Here is an 18,069-nt window from a genome sequence, read left to right as displayed (position 1 = left end):
CCCATCCCTTCCAGATGTGACCCTGCCTCTGTCACACCTCTGGAATCTCTCTGTTCCCTGTACCACACCTTAGTCATGTCTGGGTCTCTCCACTGCAATCCATCCCCACGCACGGCATCCCCCTCTTCAGCTTCATCCCTGGCGCGGGCACCCTGGACCCTACACTGCAACCCTCCTGGACCCTCTGCCTCTTCCTCAAGCACCCCCCTATATTAGTCAGCCATCACTTTCTCTCTCCACTGGCTCTTTCCTCAAAGGCTAACACTGCATCCGGTGGACACATGTGAGTGGCTGCCTGGTTCCCGATGACTTCCCCTTTTCTGGCTGGGACTGACCTGGAACAAACAGGTGGGCTCCCCAAATCACAAGTGGACTACAGGAGCCTGCCCCCACCGGTCAGAACTGGTTGCACCAGTAGTAGATACTTTTTTTTTTTTTTTTGGCTTTGTTGGGTCTTTGTTGCTGTGCGTGGGTTTGTCTCTGGTTGCGGTGCGTGGGCTTCTCATTGCGGTGGCCTCTCTTGTGGAGCACGGGCTCCAGGCATGCGGGCTTCAGCAGCCGCGGCACGCAGGCTCAGTAGTTGTGGCGCACGGGCTTAGTTGCCCCGCGGCATGTGGGATCTTCCTGGACCAAGGCTCGAACCCGTGTCCCCTGCATTGGCAGGTGGATTCTCAACCACTGCGCCACCAGGGAAGCCCCACAGTAGTAGATACTTGACTCAAGCTGGACCAATCAGATTCTAGCACCTGAATACTTGAGACCCAGAATCAAGAGTTTGGAAGTCCCAGGCATGGAGCCTCATAAGTGCCGATAAATGACAAAGCACTAGAGGTCCCATGCCTGACCTCAGGCGGCTGGGACCACCTGCTTCCTGCCCTCCTGAGTCAGCTGTCCCTTTCATTCACCCCCAAAACTCCTTTCCATTGCTTGCAACCAAAGAAGCTTAACTCAAGCCTCTGCCGTCTTGAAACCGCCTCCCTTGCCCAAAACTCCCCCCCAGCAACCATGACTCTGTCCTTCTCTCTGCCAAGGTTCTTGATAAAGTCTTCCACAGTAGACTCCACACCCTCACCTTTCATCCACTCGCCTGTCAGCCCACGGGAATTCTACAAAGTCAACAAATATTTATTTAGCATCTTCCGTGTGAGAGACTCTGAGGACACAGAACAAGGCACAGACTGTGGCCTCAGAGAATTCACAGTCTAGCCCGGTAAGGGGTTAGTGCAAATTGTAATAAAGATTAAATTTAAACGTGGTAAGAGACTGGTAGGGAAACTCACAGGTGTTATGGAAGGGAGGGGCTCCAGGAAGGTGTCCCAGGGAGGGGATGTCCGAGCACTGTCATGGCTTTGAGTGACAAGGGACATGTTTGTGCACAAGTTTCAGTTCAGGAAAATAAAAAATGAGTGACTTCTTCCTATTTTTATTTAAAATGAAAATAGATTTATTAGTATCTGTGAAAAACATAATATATTATAACTATTTAGATTACCACTTGATTGATAGGAAAAAAATCTCCCTGAGAAACTTGGCACAATGATTTTCACCTGCTAAGACGTTATCACCTGGGCACATGTGAAATGCTGGCAGGTAGGCAGCCCACATGGGGTCTACTGGCCAGGGATTCTCATCACTGTCATAAAGGACTTGGGAGAAGAGAAGGGCAGGGAGACAAGGGAAGAGTGTGAGCAAAGGTCCCTGGAGAAGCAGCATGGTAGGTGGGGGAGGAATAACAAATAATTGGTTAAGCAGGGAGTAAAGTCGGGAAAGGCAGGAAAGGAAGCCAAAGGCTGACGGAGGCCTGATTTCACAGCCAGGGCCTTGGTAGGCTTTATCCCAAGAACAGGAGGGAGCCATTGAGGGTTACTGAGCAAGAGAGGGTGTTTCACTTTGGTGGCTAGTGTCAAGGAAGGGGGGACTGATCTACCCCTGCTCCGTCCTTAAGCCCTAGCCACCAAGTTCCTGAGGCCTGTGGTTCCCACAAAGTATCTGCTGTCCTTAAGCTGTCGGGCATAGGGGTGGGGGGGTCCGAAGATGAGGGCTCAGAGGGAGAAGTGGTCCCTACTGCCCTCCGTCCCCAGCCCACCAACCCCAGGGTGAATGTAATTGTCCTCGATGAAACCATCATCATCCTCATCTTCACCCACCTCGGGGCGGACCCCTTTCACTGTCCCAGACAGTGGGCGGTGCTGGTAGCTGGCACGGTATTTGCGGCAGAGGTGGCATTTAGCAGCAAGTGCGATGAGGAGAGAAAGGACCACAGCCCCCAGCACGACCCCTACCAGCACAGGCCATGCCCGGGCCCCGCTGCCCAGTCCAGGGGATACGGCCGATGCTGTGGGGAGCTCCGAGGGCTCCACAGTGGCTGCAGAGAAAGGGAAAGTGTTAGGGATGGGGCCCCCGATTGGCTCCCTGGGGAAACTGAGAGGAGTGGGGCAAGTTCCTCCCCGCAACCTCAGCATCTGAGGGGTACCCAATCCCCTCCCCAGCCTCCCTCCCACTGTCACTCACTTCGGTTTGCCTCACTCATTGAGGGGCCGGAAGACACTGGGGAGCCTCAGCCTCTGCCAGAAGGGCCCTGGCTCTAAGGAGACTCCCAGACGCCAGGCAGCCCCAGGGCACAGAGTCCTGGAACATACACACACGTGTGGATGTCAGGGATGGCCACAGGGCGCATGTTCCAGGCCACACTCACAGCTGTGAGAGGGCACTGCACAGACTCCGGAGACTGGACGATTGACCATAACCAGCTGCCCGCAGGAGAAAAACAAGCCGAGCCACGGAAATTGGCTGTTTGTAAGGGAACACCCGGAAGCGGCTGGAAAAATAACTCAATGCTGGAATTTACTGAGCACAACTTATGATTCAGTCACCAGGCAACGTGCTTATAGAACCTTGTAATGAGGGCATAAACGTTACCCCACTCTCCAGCTGAGGACTCTGAGGCCCAGAAAGGTGAATTCACTCAGCCAGAGTCCCAGGACTTGAACCCAGGTCTCTGATGCCAGGGCCCAGACCCAGGCTGCTCCCCTGCTTGGTAAGCTGAGGATGGCAGGTGGGGCAGAGGCAGTCCTGGCTTCCAGAGGTTGGGCAACAGCAACTGCTGGGAGCTAATGGGCAAAGTGGAGACCACGCATGGAGGACGGTGCTGGGCTCCACCCAGGACAGGAAGCTCCAGACACAGCCTGGCCCCTCTGCTCCTGAGTCAGAAGCCCTGCGTCCACACCCACCACTGCTACCCTCAGCCCTTCAGGCACATTCCTTGTCCTTTCACTTCTGCCCCAGGGGGTGGTGAGCTGTATTCTAGGAGTAGCCAAATGTGCATCAACTGGACCAGGAGAATATCTGGCTGAGAATCACTAGGGGCGGGGAAGGATCTAGAGGAGGAAGAGCATCTGGGCCAGAGGAGCGTCTGGGGGAGCAGCACCTGATTCTGGGGAGCACCTACAGGAAGCGCATCTGGGTTACAGAAGTACCTGGAGGAGGAACAGCTGGGGCTGGAGGTATCTGAATCAGAGGAGGACCTGGGAGGCGTGTCCAGGCTAGGAAAGCACCTAGGAGAGAAGCACCTAGTTCAGGGGAGTACCCGGCCGTACTCTTTAATATCAATACTGTAAGGATGCCCTCCCTCCTCAACTCCACATTGCCACCAAGTCCCATGAGTTCTTGCTCTCAATATCCCTAGAATGCCCATGCCCCTCCTCTGCACCCCACCGCCGCTGCCCCAGTCCAAGCCACCTTCATCTTGTACCTCAATTCTTGCAATAACCTCCGAACTGGTCTCTCCTCACCTCTCATCCATTCCTCAGAGTGATGGGCCTATGGCTCAAATCTGGCCCCATTACTCCCCTGCTTAAAAATCCTGCACAAGCTCCCCAGGCCCGCAAGGCTGAGCGCAGGTTCCTCAGCACATCCTTCAAGTCCTCGCAATCCAGCACGCAATCCAGCACACAGCCTCCCGTTCCCTCCCCGTGCTACACACACACCCCTACACGCGCGCGTGCACACACACCCCTACACGCACGCACACACCTACACGCAGGCACGCACACACACCTACACACACACACACCTACACATGCACACACACACACACCTACACGCACGCACACACCTACACGCAGGCACGCACACACACCTACACGCACACACACACACCCCTACACGCACACACACACACCTACACGCAGGCACGCACACACACCTACACGCGCACACACACACACACACACACACACCCTGCCTTGCCCTCTTGTTTCCCAGCCACCCCCTCCTGTTTTTTGAGTCCCCCATCCCTCAAGGTCAAATCAGACCATACCTGACTGTGAGGTTGTCCCAGGGCCCCTCTCATCACCCCCTTCACTGCCCTGCCCAGTCAGCCACCAGTCAGAACTGGCCAGTTACTAGATGGGCAGCTCCCTGGTCAGGGACTGGGCTGAATAACGTGCATCCTGGCGCTGGCAGAGAGCTTAGTAGTCAGCTGCTCTGTACATGTTTGTGAGATGAGTGGACATGGGGGTAGGGTGGGGGGTCATTAGAAAGGAGGAGTAAATCATTCACTCATCCATTCATCAGCAAACATTCATTGGGTGCCTACCACGAGCCCGGCACTAGGCACTGGGTCCTCAAAAAAAAAAAGAAGGATTTTGTTAAATTGATATGAGTTGAATTCAACCTGACGTTTTTAAGATTTTACTCCTACTCCTTTCCTTCCTGCCCTGTCCCGGTGAATTCTTCCCAAGGACACACACACACACACACACACACACACACACACACCCTCAGGCTGTCACCCCACCCCTTCTGGTCACATTTCTTCCACCGACAAACACTCACCCCACCCTGATTTGTAGCTCCTTTCCTGCTCCCAGGAGCCCTCGGGGATCTGTGGGTTCCCCATCCCAGGCCCCCCCCAGTGTCTTTCCCTCTGCTGCCCACCTGTAGGAACTGTGCACAGTCCGCGGAGGAGCTTCCAGTTAGAGCCGGCAGGACCCGGCCAGGTGGGCGGGCCAGAACTGCAGCTTGACTCACCTCTGGACGCAGCAGCCAGGCGGGGCCGAAGCCGCAGATGAGGGCGGAGAGCAGAGCCTCCAATAGGGAGGACTTATGCTACACCTTCCCAAGAACTGCGGAGAACCTCCTGGCGCAGGCCTCACCCCCACCCCCAGTGCCGGGGGCGGGGGCGGTTGGGGGTTTAGTGCCGCTGGGATCCAGAGAGGGGGCAGTCTTCAGCAGGCAGCCGCTCAAGCTGGCGGCCCTGATAAACAAGTGAATTTCCGGTGACAGGTACGAAGTCCAGAGTTGAAGAGGGACCGCCTGTGTAGGCGGCCGGCCGGAACCAGACGGGAGGGGGGTAGGCATTCTCCAGGCAAAGCCAGAGGGACCAAGAAGACGCAAAACTGCCTGCAAGAGTATGTAAGCGAGTCTGTGTGTGTGTGTAGGTCAATGGGGAGTGTGAGTTCAGAGGCCTTTTGAGGAGTGTGTATGTGCCCCTGGGGGGGTTATTGTGTGTATGTGTGTTTACCTGGACAGGGTACAAGCCTCTATCTGGATCTCAAGGATCCTGTGACCCCACAAAGCTAGGCTCTGAACCTCTACCTTTTGCCTTACTCCTCTTCCCCAGGCCGAGTGCCTCCTTGTCCTTTCAGACCCTCATGGAGTCACGTTCCCAGAGCCCTCCGTCTAGGCCAGTAAGCCCCGCCTCCACCCTGGCAAGCCCCGCCTCCACTTGGCAAGCCCCGCCTCCTCCATGCTCAGAGCACCGTCTGTCACAGCATTGCTTTCACGATCTTGTAATTGTTTCTTCCTGTGCTGCCTCCCCACCTGGACTAGCAGGGGAGCTCTCCCAGGGTGGAGCCAAGTTTGACAGTCTCTGGGTTCCCAGCACCTGCCACAGGGCAGGCTCTCAGTAAATATCTAAGGGGGGAAGGGTTCCATGAGCTAAGGCCATGCTGGCACAGGAGTTCACAGGAACCCGCAGGGCACAGCGGAGCAAGGGCTGCTGCCAGCTTGCAACTGGGGCACGGTAGAACTGTGGCTGGAAAGTGGAGGCCAGTTCATGCAGGACCTTGAAGATCTTGGCTCCAAGTCTGAGCTCCTACCGCGAATGGCCCCTTCCTAACTCTCCCACCTACACCTCACACTCTCTGCTGCAGTTACAACCAAACTGTTCCCTATTCCTAGAACCCACCATGCTCTCATCTCCCAGGTTTTGCATGCGCTCTTCCTGGGACCCCTGCTTTCCTCCAACCTTAACCTTCATCCTCTCCCCACCACATGTCCACCTCCCACCTGGCTGACTGTTCCTCCCATCACATGGGCCCCAGCTTAGGTCCTCTTTATCTAGATGCACCATAGCCTGGATCCCTCCTCCCCGCTCTGTGCCCCCTGAAGACCCTGGTCCTTCTCCCCCATAGCCCTGACCACACAGCATTGTGATTTTCTCTTTACTTGTCAGAGTGCCCTATGAGCCTGTAAACTCTGGAGGTAGGGTCTGTGTCTGTCTTGTTCCCCTTCAAATCCCTAATATCTAAAATGACAACAATAAATACTCTTGAAATAAATGAGACAAAAGCGGAGATTATCCTGGATGGGGCAGTGAAGAGCCAAGGAAGTTTTAGGGTTTTGGTTTGATTTTGAAGCAAGGAAATCACAGGATTCAAAAGATATTCGTTGAACACCTACCATGTCCTGGGCACTGTGCCAGGTGGTTTTGTTGTTGTTGTTGTTTTAATTGAGGTATTCACATAGCATAACCTAGTTCACATAACAAAAAATTCACCATATCAGTCAATTTCAGTGCACAATTTAGTAGCATTTAGTACATGCAGAATGTTGTGCAACCATCACTCTATGTAGTTCTAAAACATTTTCTTCACACCAAAAGGATTCTCCCCACTCATTCAGCAATCACTCCTCATTTCCCCCTCCCCAGCCTCCAGCAGCGTCTAATCTGCTCTGTCTCTATGGATTTGCCTATGCTGGATATGTCCTACAAATGTAATCAGATTTGGGCCAGCTTTTTAATGAATTATTTCATTTGATCCTCCTGACTGTACTATGAGATAGATGTTAATTAGTTCCTTAACAGATGAATAAAATGAGGCCATGAGATGGTAATTTGCGTTAAGTCCCACAGAAGAAAACAAGTAAAGGTCTACCCATTCATTAGTCAACCATTTATTCAATGAATACTTACTAAATGCCCACCACAGAGCCACAGCCAGTCCATATGGCAAGCATTGCAAAATAGCAAAAGGCCACCTGCTAGATGCCCCACAGCATGGAGAGCAGAGAGCAGGCTGGATACTGGCACCCACCGGCCCATCAGCCAGGAGCTCTGGTGCAGTGAACAACCTTCCGTGGCAGCCCTGGCAACCACGTGGTAGGCTCTGTGCCACCTGCTGGGGAGAGTTCCTGCCACCATACAGCTTTCATTCTGGTGGTGAAGAGTGACAATATACAAGTAAGAAAATAAATACGATCATTTCAGATAATGGTTAGTGCTATGAAGAAAGTGAAATAGCTTCGAGTGATGGAGTTGTGGAAGGGGCTGCTATCGTTTTTCTTTTTTAATAGCTGTGACTTCTATGGGTGACAGTCTTTTTAAAAAAATATTTATTTATTTACTATTTATTTTGGCTGTGCTGGGTCTTAGCTGCAGCACCCGGGATCTTCATTGTGACATGCAGGATCTTTAGTTGCGGCATGCGGACTTCTTAGTTGCAGCATGTGGGCTCTTAGTTGCAGCATGCATGCGGGATCTAGTTCCCCGACCAGGGATCGAACCCGGGACTCCTGCATTGGGAGTGCAGAGTCTTATCCACTGGAGCACCAGGGAAGACCCAGGGCTGCTATTTTATATTAGGTGGTCAGAAAAGGGGGGGACTCGCTGAAGGGGGGATGTTTGAGCTGAGATCTGAACAAGAGTGAGTGAGCAACCATGCCAATATCTGGGAAAAGAACATTCTAGAAAGAGGGAACAGCCAGAACAAAGTTGGAGAAGCAAGATCGTGGCTTGTTCAAGCAACAGAAAGGAGGCCGGCTGGATGGGGTTCAGTAAGTGGGGAGAGATGGGAGGAGCTCCATGACAGGCCTGTCCAGAGCCAGCTCAGGTGGTGCTGCACTGGGTCCTTCCCTCCGTGAGATGACGGGAAGCCACTGATGATTGGGGGACCAAAGGACTGGCCTTCTTCGGCTTCTGTGTGAAGAATGGACTAGAAGAGGCCAAAGCAGAAGCGGGGCGGCCAGTCAGGGAGCCGTTGCTATCATCCCGGAGAAGGGGAATATGGCATCCGGGTGGTCAGGCAGAAACGGGGAGAAGTGCTCAGATTCTGGATGTACTTGAAGGTGAAGTCAACACGATTTGCTGACTGGATATGGGGTTTGAGAAAAAGAAAGGGAGTAAGAATAACTCCAAAGTTTTGACCTGAGCAACTAGGAGGATGGCGTTGTGGGAGACTGCAGAGGTGACAGCTTTGGAAAGGCAATCTGTACCTCAGTTTTGGACGTGTTACTTGTGAGATGCCCGTGATTCATCCAAGAACATACTAAGTAGGTAATAGCATAAACCAGCCTGAAGGCAGCAGAAGGTAAGGGCTAGAAATATAAATTGAGGAACCAGTAAAATGTGGATGGTTTTTTGTGGGTTTTTTTTTTTTGCGGTACGCGGGCCTCTCACTGTTGTGGCCTCTCCCGTTGCGGAGCACAGGCTCCGGACGCGCAGGCCCAGCGGCCATGGCTCACGGGCCCAGCCGCTCTGCAGCATGTGGGATCTTCCCGGACTGGGGCACGAACCCATGTACCCTGCATTGGCAGGTGGACTCTCAACCACTGCACCACCAGGGAAGCCCAAAAGTAGATGGTTTTTTAAAGCTGGTCATCTAGGTGAGGCCCCAAAGAGAAGTGCAGAAAGAGAAAAGGGCTGAGGGCTGAGCCCTGGAGCGCTCGGGGAGCAGAGGTCAGGGACTGGAAGAGAAGCAGGAAAAGAGACTGGGGAGCGGCCCGCATGGTGAGAGTCAGACAGGCGAGGGAGGTGCCCTGGAGGTCAGAGAAGAAAGCGCTTCAAGGGCAAGGGCTTCACCAGCTACGCCAAATGCTGAGGCTAGGTCAACTAAGACAACACGAACTGAAAATTGACATTGAATTTGGCCGTGTAGCCGTCACTGGTGACCTTGACAAGGACAATGTCACTGATTTGTCAGGGACAAAGGCCCAACCGGAGCGATGCACGGGTATGGGAGCAGAGGAAGTAGAAACAATGCCGTCAAGGAATTTTGCTATAAAAGAAGCAGAGAAATGGGGCAGACATGGGAGGCGAGTGTGGGATCAAGGAAGGATTTTTTCAAGGCTAGGAGCTTTTAGACCACGTGTGTATGCGGGTCAGAATAATCCAGGAGAGGGAGGAAACTGATGATGCAGAAGGAAGAGAGAAGGGACAGTGGGGGTGGGAAGTCCTTAATGACATCGAGGGGTGTGGGGTTGAGCGCACATGTGGAGGGCTGGCCTTGGGCAGGAGCAGGGAGGTTCCCTCTGAGGAAGGAGGAGGGTCAGGTGAGTGATGGGAGCCTTAAGGAGTTTTCTTCCCATGGCCTCTGTTTTTGCAGAGAAATAGGAAGCAGTGTCATCAGCTGAGAGTGAAGAGTGGGGAGCGGGTGCTGGGGTTTGAGGAGAGAAGAGAAGGTGTAAGTTCATCATCCTGGGGCTTTGGAGAGAGAATGGAGTGTGGTAGGCTTGCCAGGCAGCATCAGGACCCCCTTGAGGTGAGCGGCATGAATTTAAAGTGATATCAGTAAGGGTGGCTGAATGTTTTGTTTTCCAGCCACTCCAAGTGTGCAGGTGGGGAGAAGATGGAACCTGGAATTTAATCAGGATTGGGGCCTTGCCAGGCAAGTCTGATAAAGCCAGAGAGGGGTAAGGAGCTGTAGGCAAGGCAGTGGTTGACATGATGGCCCAGACAATCAGGCCAGGTAAAGAGGGAAGCGAGGATGGGGTCAGGGAGGGGTGAGGAACCCTGAAAAAGTGGTAGGACTGATAGATTTTAGGAGCAATTACTGACGTACTAGAGAAAGTTGAAAACATAGAAGGTGGTGGGCAGATGACAGCATATAGAAATGGAGGTTACCCAGGGGATACAGACAAGCCCTAGGACATGAACCATGGAGTGGTCCTGAGGTAGGGTTTACAGACCAGTGGTGGTTTTGCTATTATCTGAAACATATCGACTCAACCTGCTGAATCAGAGGTCCAATGATTATGCGCTAACAGCTCTATGAGTACATGGCAGAGGCAGAATTTGAACCCAGGTCTTCTGCCTCTAGGTCCAGCACGTTTCCAGATACATCCCCACTGCTCCTATGAGTAACACTGTCAAGGTGTTCCATTCCTCACAATCATTTGAAGTGAGAGATAGCAATCACTGCTTTTCAAAGATTTGCTTATATTTCCCAAAGGAGGCTCGGGGTGCTGCTACCAGAAGAACCAGGAATGAACGCTGAGCAAGCAAAAGAATGAGGTGTCCCGGTCCCCAGCCTGCACCTACTTCCTCCTCCACCTCACCCAACCCCTCCCTGTGGCAGACCCAGGGCTCTTAGCCTTGGGGTAGTTGCGTCCCCTTTAAGAAGCTGATGAGAACCCCGACTGCCCTCAGCCCACACACCAGCCAGCTCCGTTATGGTGACCTGCAGCCCCACCGTCATGATTAGTGATAATGAACCAGGTTATGACCTGGATTTATTTTGTATACCTAATCATTATGCTGAGGATTTGGAAAAGGTGTTTATTCCTTGTGGACTAATTATGGACAGGACCGAACAGCTTGCTCGAGATGTGATGGAGGAGATGGGAGGCCATCACATCGTGGCCCTTTGTGTGCTCAACGGGGGGCTATAAATTCTTTGCTGACCTGCTGGATTACATCAAAGCACTGAACAGAAATAGCGATAGATCCATTCCTATGATGGTAGATTTTATCAGACTGAAGAGCTACTGTAATGACCAGTCAACAGGTGACATAAAAGTAATTGGTGGAGAGACTTCCCTGGTAGCACAGTGGTGAAGAATCCGCCTGCCAATGCAGGGGACACGGGTTCCAGCCCTGGTCCGGGAAGATCCCACATGCCGCGGAGCAACTAAGCCCGTGAGCCACAACTACTGAGCCTGCGCTCTAGAGCCCACGAGCCACAACTACTAAGCCTGCGTGCCACAACTACTGAGGCCCAAGCGCCTAGAGCCCGTGCCCCGCAACAAGAGAAGACCCCGCAATGAGAAGCCCACGCACCATAACAAAGAGTAGCTCCCGCTCACGGCAACTAGAGAAAGCCCGCGTGCAGCAGCGAAGACCCAACGCAGCCAAATAAATAAATAAATAATTTTTTTAAAAAGGTAATTGGTGGAGATGATCTCTCAACTTTGACTGGAAAGAATATCTTGATTATTGAAGGTATCATTGACACTGACAAAACAGTGCAAACCTTGCTTCCCTTGGTCGAACAGCATAATCCAAAGATGGTCAAGGTTGCAAGTTTGCTGGTGAAAAGGACGCCTCAAAGTGTTGGATATAGACCCGACTTCGTTGCATTTGAAACTCCAGGCAAGTTTGTTGTAGGATATGCCCTTGACTATAATGAATACTTCAGGGATTTGAATCATGTTTGTGTCATCAGTGAAACTAGAAAAGCAAAATATAAAGCCTAAGATGAGAGTTCAAGTTGAGTTTAGAAACATCTGGAGTCCCACTGAAATCACCAGTAAAATTATCAAATGTTCTGGGCTTTCCTGGTGGTGCAGTGGTTGTGGGTCTGCCTGCCGATGCAGGGGACATGGGTTCGTGCCCCGGTCCGGGAAGATCCCACATGCTGCGGAGCGGCTGGGCCTGTGAGCCATGGCCGCTGAGCCTGCGCGTCCGGAGCCTGTGCTCCGAAACGGGAGAGGCCACAACAGTGAGAGGCCCACGTACCGCCAAAAAAAAAAAAAAAAAAAAAGATCAAATGTTCTAGTTCTGTGGCCAGCTGCTTAGTAGAGCTTATTGTATGTATCTTCTAAGAATTTTGTCTGTTTTGTATTTTAGAAACGTCACTTGCTGCACTCCTGAACTCTATTTGCACGATGAGCCTATCTATCAGTTCCCTTTCGGTAGATTGCTGTTTGATTCGTGAATGAAAAATCCCTTAAACCACATCACTATTGAATGAAAATATTGAAATTGTATCTGTAAGAAACATTTAAAGCAAAGAATATATTAGTTTTTAAATTGGTATTTTAATTTTTATATACTCAGGAAAGAACAGAAGTGATTGAATATTGTTCATTATACCACTGTGTGCTTAGAAAAGTAAGAAGCAGTCAGTTTCATATCAGTGACAGCATTTAGAGGTATCATTATGTTGGATAAACCATATGTCCTGGAATTATTTTAGTAGGTTTCAGTAGTATTAACTGTATTTTCCCACGGGTTCAGATTATTTCCGGTGAATCTTTGTCAACAGTTCCTTTTAAATACAGATCGATAAGTTCCAAAAACCTGCCACTTTTTTGAGTCTTCAATGTAAAATCCTTAAAATAAAGGCTGTCTCTTTTTTTTTTTTGCGGCACACGGGCCTCTCACTGCTGCGGCCTCTCCCGCCGCGGAGCACAGGCCCCGGACGCGCAGGCCCAGCGGCCATGATTCACGGGTCCAGACGCTCTACGGCATGTGGGATCCTCCCGGACCGGGGCACGAACCCGCGTCCCCCGCATCGGCAGGCGGACTCCCAACCACTGCGCCACCAGGGAAGCCCAAGGCTGTTTCTTAAAAAAAAAAAAAAAAAAGCAGCTGATGAGAAAAACAAAATGCATTTGCACACCCAGTCACAAATATGCTCACAGCCTTGGCAGGGAGTAAGGGCTCAATAAAAACTTGTCGAATGAATGAATGGTTGGAATTCCAGGGGTCTCACTTGCCCTCTTGGGGTTAAGAACTGGTGTTAACACACCAGTTCCTGCACACTGAAAACAAGCTCTCTGACCTGGTCATCCCTGAAGTAAGGTCAAAGGATATATTCCCAGTGGTGCTTCCCAGACCTACACCTGAGACTAGGGAAACGCTTGGACATCACAGCTTCTACGGTTTCCTAACTTGTTCAAGGCAGACCAGCCTGTCTGGGGCCATGGTATTCCGCAAAGCCCTGAGGGAGAGCTTGCTAAACCTCCTCTATCCCAGTCAAAGCACCCTGAAACTCCAGTATAATTACCTCAGATGGTTGCCACATCCAACATCCAGGTTCACGGGACAACTTCCTCCCAAGCCACCAGCTCCAACTTGCCACAACGGATTTATAATTGGACATCACAGGTGCCCAGTGTGATGAGGTAGCCATCTGTGGTACCCTGTGATCAGTTACCTCTTGGGTAACCGGATCTGGGAGGAACAGAACTCAGCAGACCTGGCAGAGGAGGACCACACCCTCTCCCAAGGGATGTAACACCCAGGCCAGTGGCCAGAGGTGGCAGAACGGCGGGACAGAGTGGCCCCATCAGGCTGCCCCTCGCAGCCCTGCCTCCCTGGGTTCCCTGCAATAGGAATAGTCATCTCTTCCACATTCTCACTTTCTCCTGGGGTCTGGAAAGGAGGAAAGTAGGTCCCACCTGAGACCCCAGGAGTGTTGGAGGATTCCCGAGTGGAAATCCTCTGGTGGCCAGCACCACTCATGCCTGGGAAAAGGCATTTCTTCCCACGGGAACAGGAAGCCCACCCCCGCGTGCTATTGCACACACACCCGCTCCGTTGGCCCAATCAGAACAAGCGTCCCTTCCTCAGGGTGTGGGCCAGGATGGAGCACCAACATGCTTTCAGGGAAAAAGGGTTAAGAAAAGGGTGGGACATCCCTATGACATTGATGAATGAATCATGAGAGCTAATGGGCTTGCGTCATCACTACTCCTTATCCTCAAATAACATTTGAAGTGAGATTGAGCAGCCAGGAAGCCATCCCCGCTCTTCAGCCAGGCTACGGATCCTGCAGGAAGGAAGGTGTGTCTATGGCCGGTGCAGTTTACTCCCATAAAATGTGCTTTGTATTCTAAGTAGGCTTGCTGTTTTTTGAGGCCAAGGACAATGAGTCATTTGTGTCGGGTGCTAGTGGTTCTAGGATTTCAGAGTGATCTGGGGGTGAAGCAAGGACCTGGTGTACCTTAAAGGCAAGACGCCCTGAAAATGCATGCCTGCCCTTCTCTGCCGGCCCACCCTTGCCTTTTAAAGGGCCCCCACTCAATCATGACACGGGACAGAGATGAGCAAATTATTTTTCTGGAATAAAACCTCTAATGCTTTCTGAGTACATAAGGGCTGGCTTTTTAAAATCTTTTGTAAGACTCTGGAGGTGATACATGCAGATGGTAGCCAGCCCCTGTGAACGCTGGAAAAGAATTTTACCCTGCTTGCTATCTAGGCAGGACCATTTAGCAGGCCCAGTGCGGAGTTAAGCTCTCTGGCTGTGGATTGTCTGGGGTGAGCTCCACCACTTAACACCCTTAGGAAGCATCAGTTTCCTCATCTGTAAAATGGGGATAATCACAATGAAACCTGCCTCAAGAGGTGGGGAGCCCATGAGGAGGTGTCAGTACCTTTTCCTCACACCTGTAAATGTTCAGTAACAGTTAGTCATTCCAATGGGGGTTTGCTGGCATTCTATGTAAGACCTCTGCTTGCAGTACTGGGTAATTTCATTCTAACCAAGGTCGATAAAAGTCTGTTATGCTTTAAGAAGGTCCTGAGCTTTGAACTATCTGAACCCTCTTTGGGGTGTTGATACCAGCTTCTGGCCTCACAGGGTTCCTCGGGGCCAAATGGCCTTTGTCAAGCAGTTTGTATAAAAGGGACTTCATCCAAGCCTTGTTGGATTAACTGGGGCTTCCTTTAAATAAGGGCTTGTTTTCAGAAGCTTTCTTTTTCCAACAAGGGAAAAGAACACAATGGATTCCAAGTAATCTACAGTCCTCATCACAGCTTGTCACAAACACCTGGCACATCTTTTCAGCCCAGAGTGCAAACACACACACTCCCTCACTTGCTAACTTCAGGAATACAGCCCCAGCCTGATGTTTCAAAAGCATTTGCTGACAAACTTCCTCTCACTTATAGAGTTATTTCCTGGAAGAACAGCAAAAACTGTTTTTGAATTGACAATATGGCTTTAGTTGTTGCTGAAGTTAAGTGAAAGTACAATTGTTACCACCTATTTACCTTAAAAAAAAAAAAAACCTGAAAACAATTACTTTTTCTTTTTTCTTTTTTTTTTTTTTTGCTGATCAACATTTTTCAAGCAAAGACAGGACTTAGGAATTGGGTTCATGTGTTGCTTATTTCAAAAAAAGAAAATTTCTTAATGTTTTTTGGGCAACATTTTAACTTGGTGCTTCAAAAAGCAATTGTGGGGCTTCCCTGGTGGCGCGGTGGTTGAGAGGCCGCCTGCCACCTGCTGCCTGCTGATGCAGGGGACACGGGTTCGTGCCCCGGTCCGGGAAGATCCCACATGCCGCGGAGCGGCTGGGCCCCGTGAGCCACGGCCGCTGAACCTGAGTGTCTGGAGCCTGTGCTCCGCAACGGGAGAGGCCACAACAGTGAGAGGCCGCGTACCGCAAAAAAAAAAAAAAAAAAAAAAGCAATTGTGATGAACAGTAGAGAGAGTTAAAGCACTTATGGAATAGATAGACACCAGCATTTGGGGTTGCACATAACAAAGAAATAAATATTTTTCAAAATATTCTAGGAGCCAAGACAAAGGGGCATGCTTTAGGAATGTAATAGGGTGGGGGGTATATTGGAACTACCCATTTCCTTTAAAATCACTGAGGAAAATGAAGCAGCATTCAGCTTCACATACTGACTTTACACAGTTTATATGTAATAGCTTGACTTAAATCCAAGAAGCAAAGATGGAACTCTCACTCTGTTTATTTTGAAAAATAATTGCACGGACACCCTCTCCTTGCGTTTCCCTGAGACACAACAATATTGAAATCAGAGCAATTAATAACTCTACAACGGCCTCTAAGTGTTCAAGGGAAAGAAAGAGTTAATTGATCCAGACGTCATTGTCTTATTTTAAGAAACTGTCACGGCCACCCCAAGCTTCAGCGACCACCACCCTGACCAGTCGGCAGCCACCAACATTGAGGCAAGACCCTCCACCAGCAACAAGATTCCAACTCGCTGAAGGCTCAGAAAATTGTTAGCATTTTTTAGCAATAAAGTATTTTTTAATTAAGGTATATACATTGTGTTTTCTAGACATAATGCTATTGCACACTTGATAGACTACAGTATAGTTTAAACCTAACTTTTATATGCACTGGGAAACCAAAAATTTCATGTGACTCGCTTTACTGCATTATTCGCTTTATTGTGGTCTGGAACTGAACCCACAGTATCTCTGAGGGATGCCTGTAATATGCTTATAAAAGAGGCCTGAGAGAGCTCCCTTGCCCTTCGGCCCTATGAGGACCTGAGACCTGGAATGGGGTCCTCACCAAACCATGCTGGCACCCTGATCTTGGACTTCTACCCTCCAAAACTGTGAGAAATAAGTGTTTGTTGTTTATAAATCACCCAGTCTTTTGTTATGGCAGCCCAAAGGGACCGCGACAGACCGCATCTCCAAAAGCAGCAGCCCCAAAGCTACAGATTAGCTATGAAAAATACACAACCATTTTCAGTATCAGTTGATACCACCGAGGAAACACAGAACTCTTTAGCTCCACAGCCCCACAGTGGAGCACGGGGCTGCCCCCATGAGTCTTGGACAGTTCCAAAATCACATGTCCTTTTTCAGTTGTTATGGGCAAATGATAACGAATTTCATTACCTTTCCTTTTCAGGTCCAACAGCAGGCTTCTTACTAGCAACATTCTAACTGAAGGCGACTAAAATCTGGCATTTGGAAAGTAAAATGGCTTGAAGACTGCTAAAAATCTCTGCTTCAGAGTTACACTAGCAGGCCTGGCTGCCCTGAACCCCTGGCGACCTGGCAAAACTCCTGTATGTGCCAAGAGCTGGAATTCCCGCTATTTGCAGGAAGGCGGCTTTCAGAGCAGTGAATTATCAGCCTTGTGTGGAGTCAGTCACGCTGCTAGTCTTACTTTTTTAAAAAATAAATTACCTTTAGCTCTATCGTTATCAGCTTTGTTTTGGATTGGAGGTTTGACCTCCCAACGTGTAGAACTGCGTATCTGCACTAACGTTATTCTTAGTCTGTAACTTTCCAACGACTGAGACTTTAAGAAAGGCATTATGGTTTAAGTATTCCTATTGCCGGAGCCAGATGTATACACAACCCACGCAGAATTAGTTGGTGTGGTGATAGTTCATTTGCGACATGCTGTTTGTAAACAGATGCTACTTACGTTACTTGCAACATAATCTCAACACAGGTAAAAATATACTTTTACACTTATAGGACATGGTTTTATAATATAAACCCTTATATACAAACGCTGCAAGATGTGCACGTGCTTATCTACAGATCATTACTACTGAGTTTTGTTTCCCAGTTGAAAGTGGGGAGGCCAGATGGACCTGTAGTCTTTGTCATGCTATAGTGTCACAGAGCAAACACCTGTGCCGGTACCTGTCATTTTCCAGATCAGATGCTGCCCAAGTGCTCTATGTATACACACAAAATGACGTTAGGCCCACCAGGTTTTCCCAGAACCGAGCGGGAAGTTCTGACCACAACCCTGCCAGACAAAGTGCCGCAGCATTTCCCAGCTGCTTCCTCTCGCCAGAGTCAAAGGTCTTGGCACCAAGATGAGCAGAAGACTAAGAAGGCATCCACCACCCCCGCTCCCACCCGAGTATTGTCCACAGAAAGCTCTTCCCAGGCTCACACCTAGGAACGCGGTGTCCAGGGGGACTACAGCGTGGGCCTGGGGGTCTTCCCTGATCTGTTTTTCAAACTACACCCAGAGTCAACATCTCTCCGGAGACTTTTCAGGGATTTTCAGAGGAGCCGCAGGGCTAAAGCAGCTCAGCTAGGCTGCAGGGGCCCAGCTTCCCCCAGACAGTGAATTAGAGCCTGGTGAGTCCAAAAGCGA

At 50.3% G+C, this 18,069-nt stretch overlaps 1 protein-coding gene and 1 pseudogene across 5 annotated transcripts; one reads left to right on the top strand and one right to left on the bottom strand.

Annotated features, from left to right (window-relative positions):
* Nucleotides 1-1,150: 1,150 nt before the first annotated feature.
* LOC309831252 (type III endosome membrane protein TEMP) lies at nt 1,151-5,237 on the bottom strand. Of its 4 annotated transcripts, none has more exons than XM_082668293.1 (4): nt 5,032-5,237; nt 3,477-3,554; nt 2,512-2,628; nt 1,151-2,365 (listed from the first exon to the last, which is right to left on the bottom strand). In XM_082668293.1, exons 3-4 carry the CDS (start codon nt 2,528-2,530, stop codon nt 2,043-2,045), a joined length of 342 nt encoding a protein of 113 aa, XP_082524419.1. In that variant the 5' UTR covers nt 2,531-2,628; nt 3,477-3,554; nt 5,032-5,237; the 3' UTR covers nt 1,151-2,042. The 4 variants fall into 4 exon arrangements, with proteins under 4 accessions (XP_082524419.1, XP_082524416.1, XP_082524417.1 ...); XM_082668290.1 differs by having other exon boundaries at nt 4,939-5,045; XM_082668291.1 differs by lacking the exon at nt 5,032-5,237 and adding an exon at nt 4,837-4,941.
* An 11-nt stretch (nt 5,238-5,248) lies between these two features.
* Nucleotides 5,249-11,694, top strand: LOC309831245 (hypoxanthine-guanine phosphoribosyltransferase-like; annotated as a pseudogene). The gene is made up of 3 exons (XR_014298548.1): nt 5,249-5,411; nt 10,452-11,017; nt 11,383-11,694. The product of XR_014298548.1 is annotated as a hypoxanthine-guanine phosphoribosyltransferase-like (transcript).
* The last annotated feature ends 6,375 nt before the right edge of the window (nt 11,695-18,069 follow it).

Source organism: Grampus griseus, assembly GCF_964374135.1.
Source record: "Grampus griseus genome assembly, chromosome: 1".
Classification (NCBI taxonomy): Eukaryota; Metazoa; Chordata; class Mammalia; order Artiodactyla; family Delphinidae; genus Grampus; species Grampus griseus.
The sequence above is the reverse complement of the archived record's forward strand: the minus strand, read 5'-3'. Positions and strand labels throughout refer to the sequence as shown.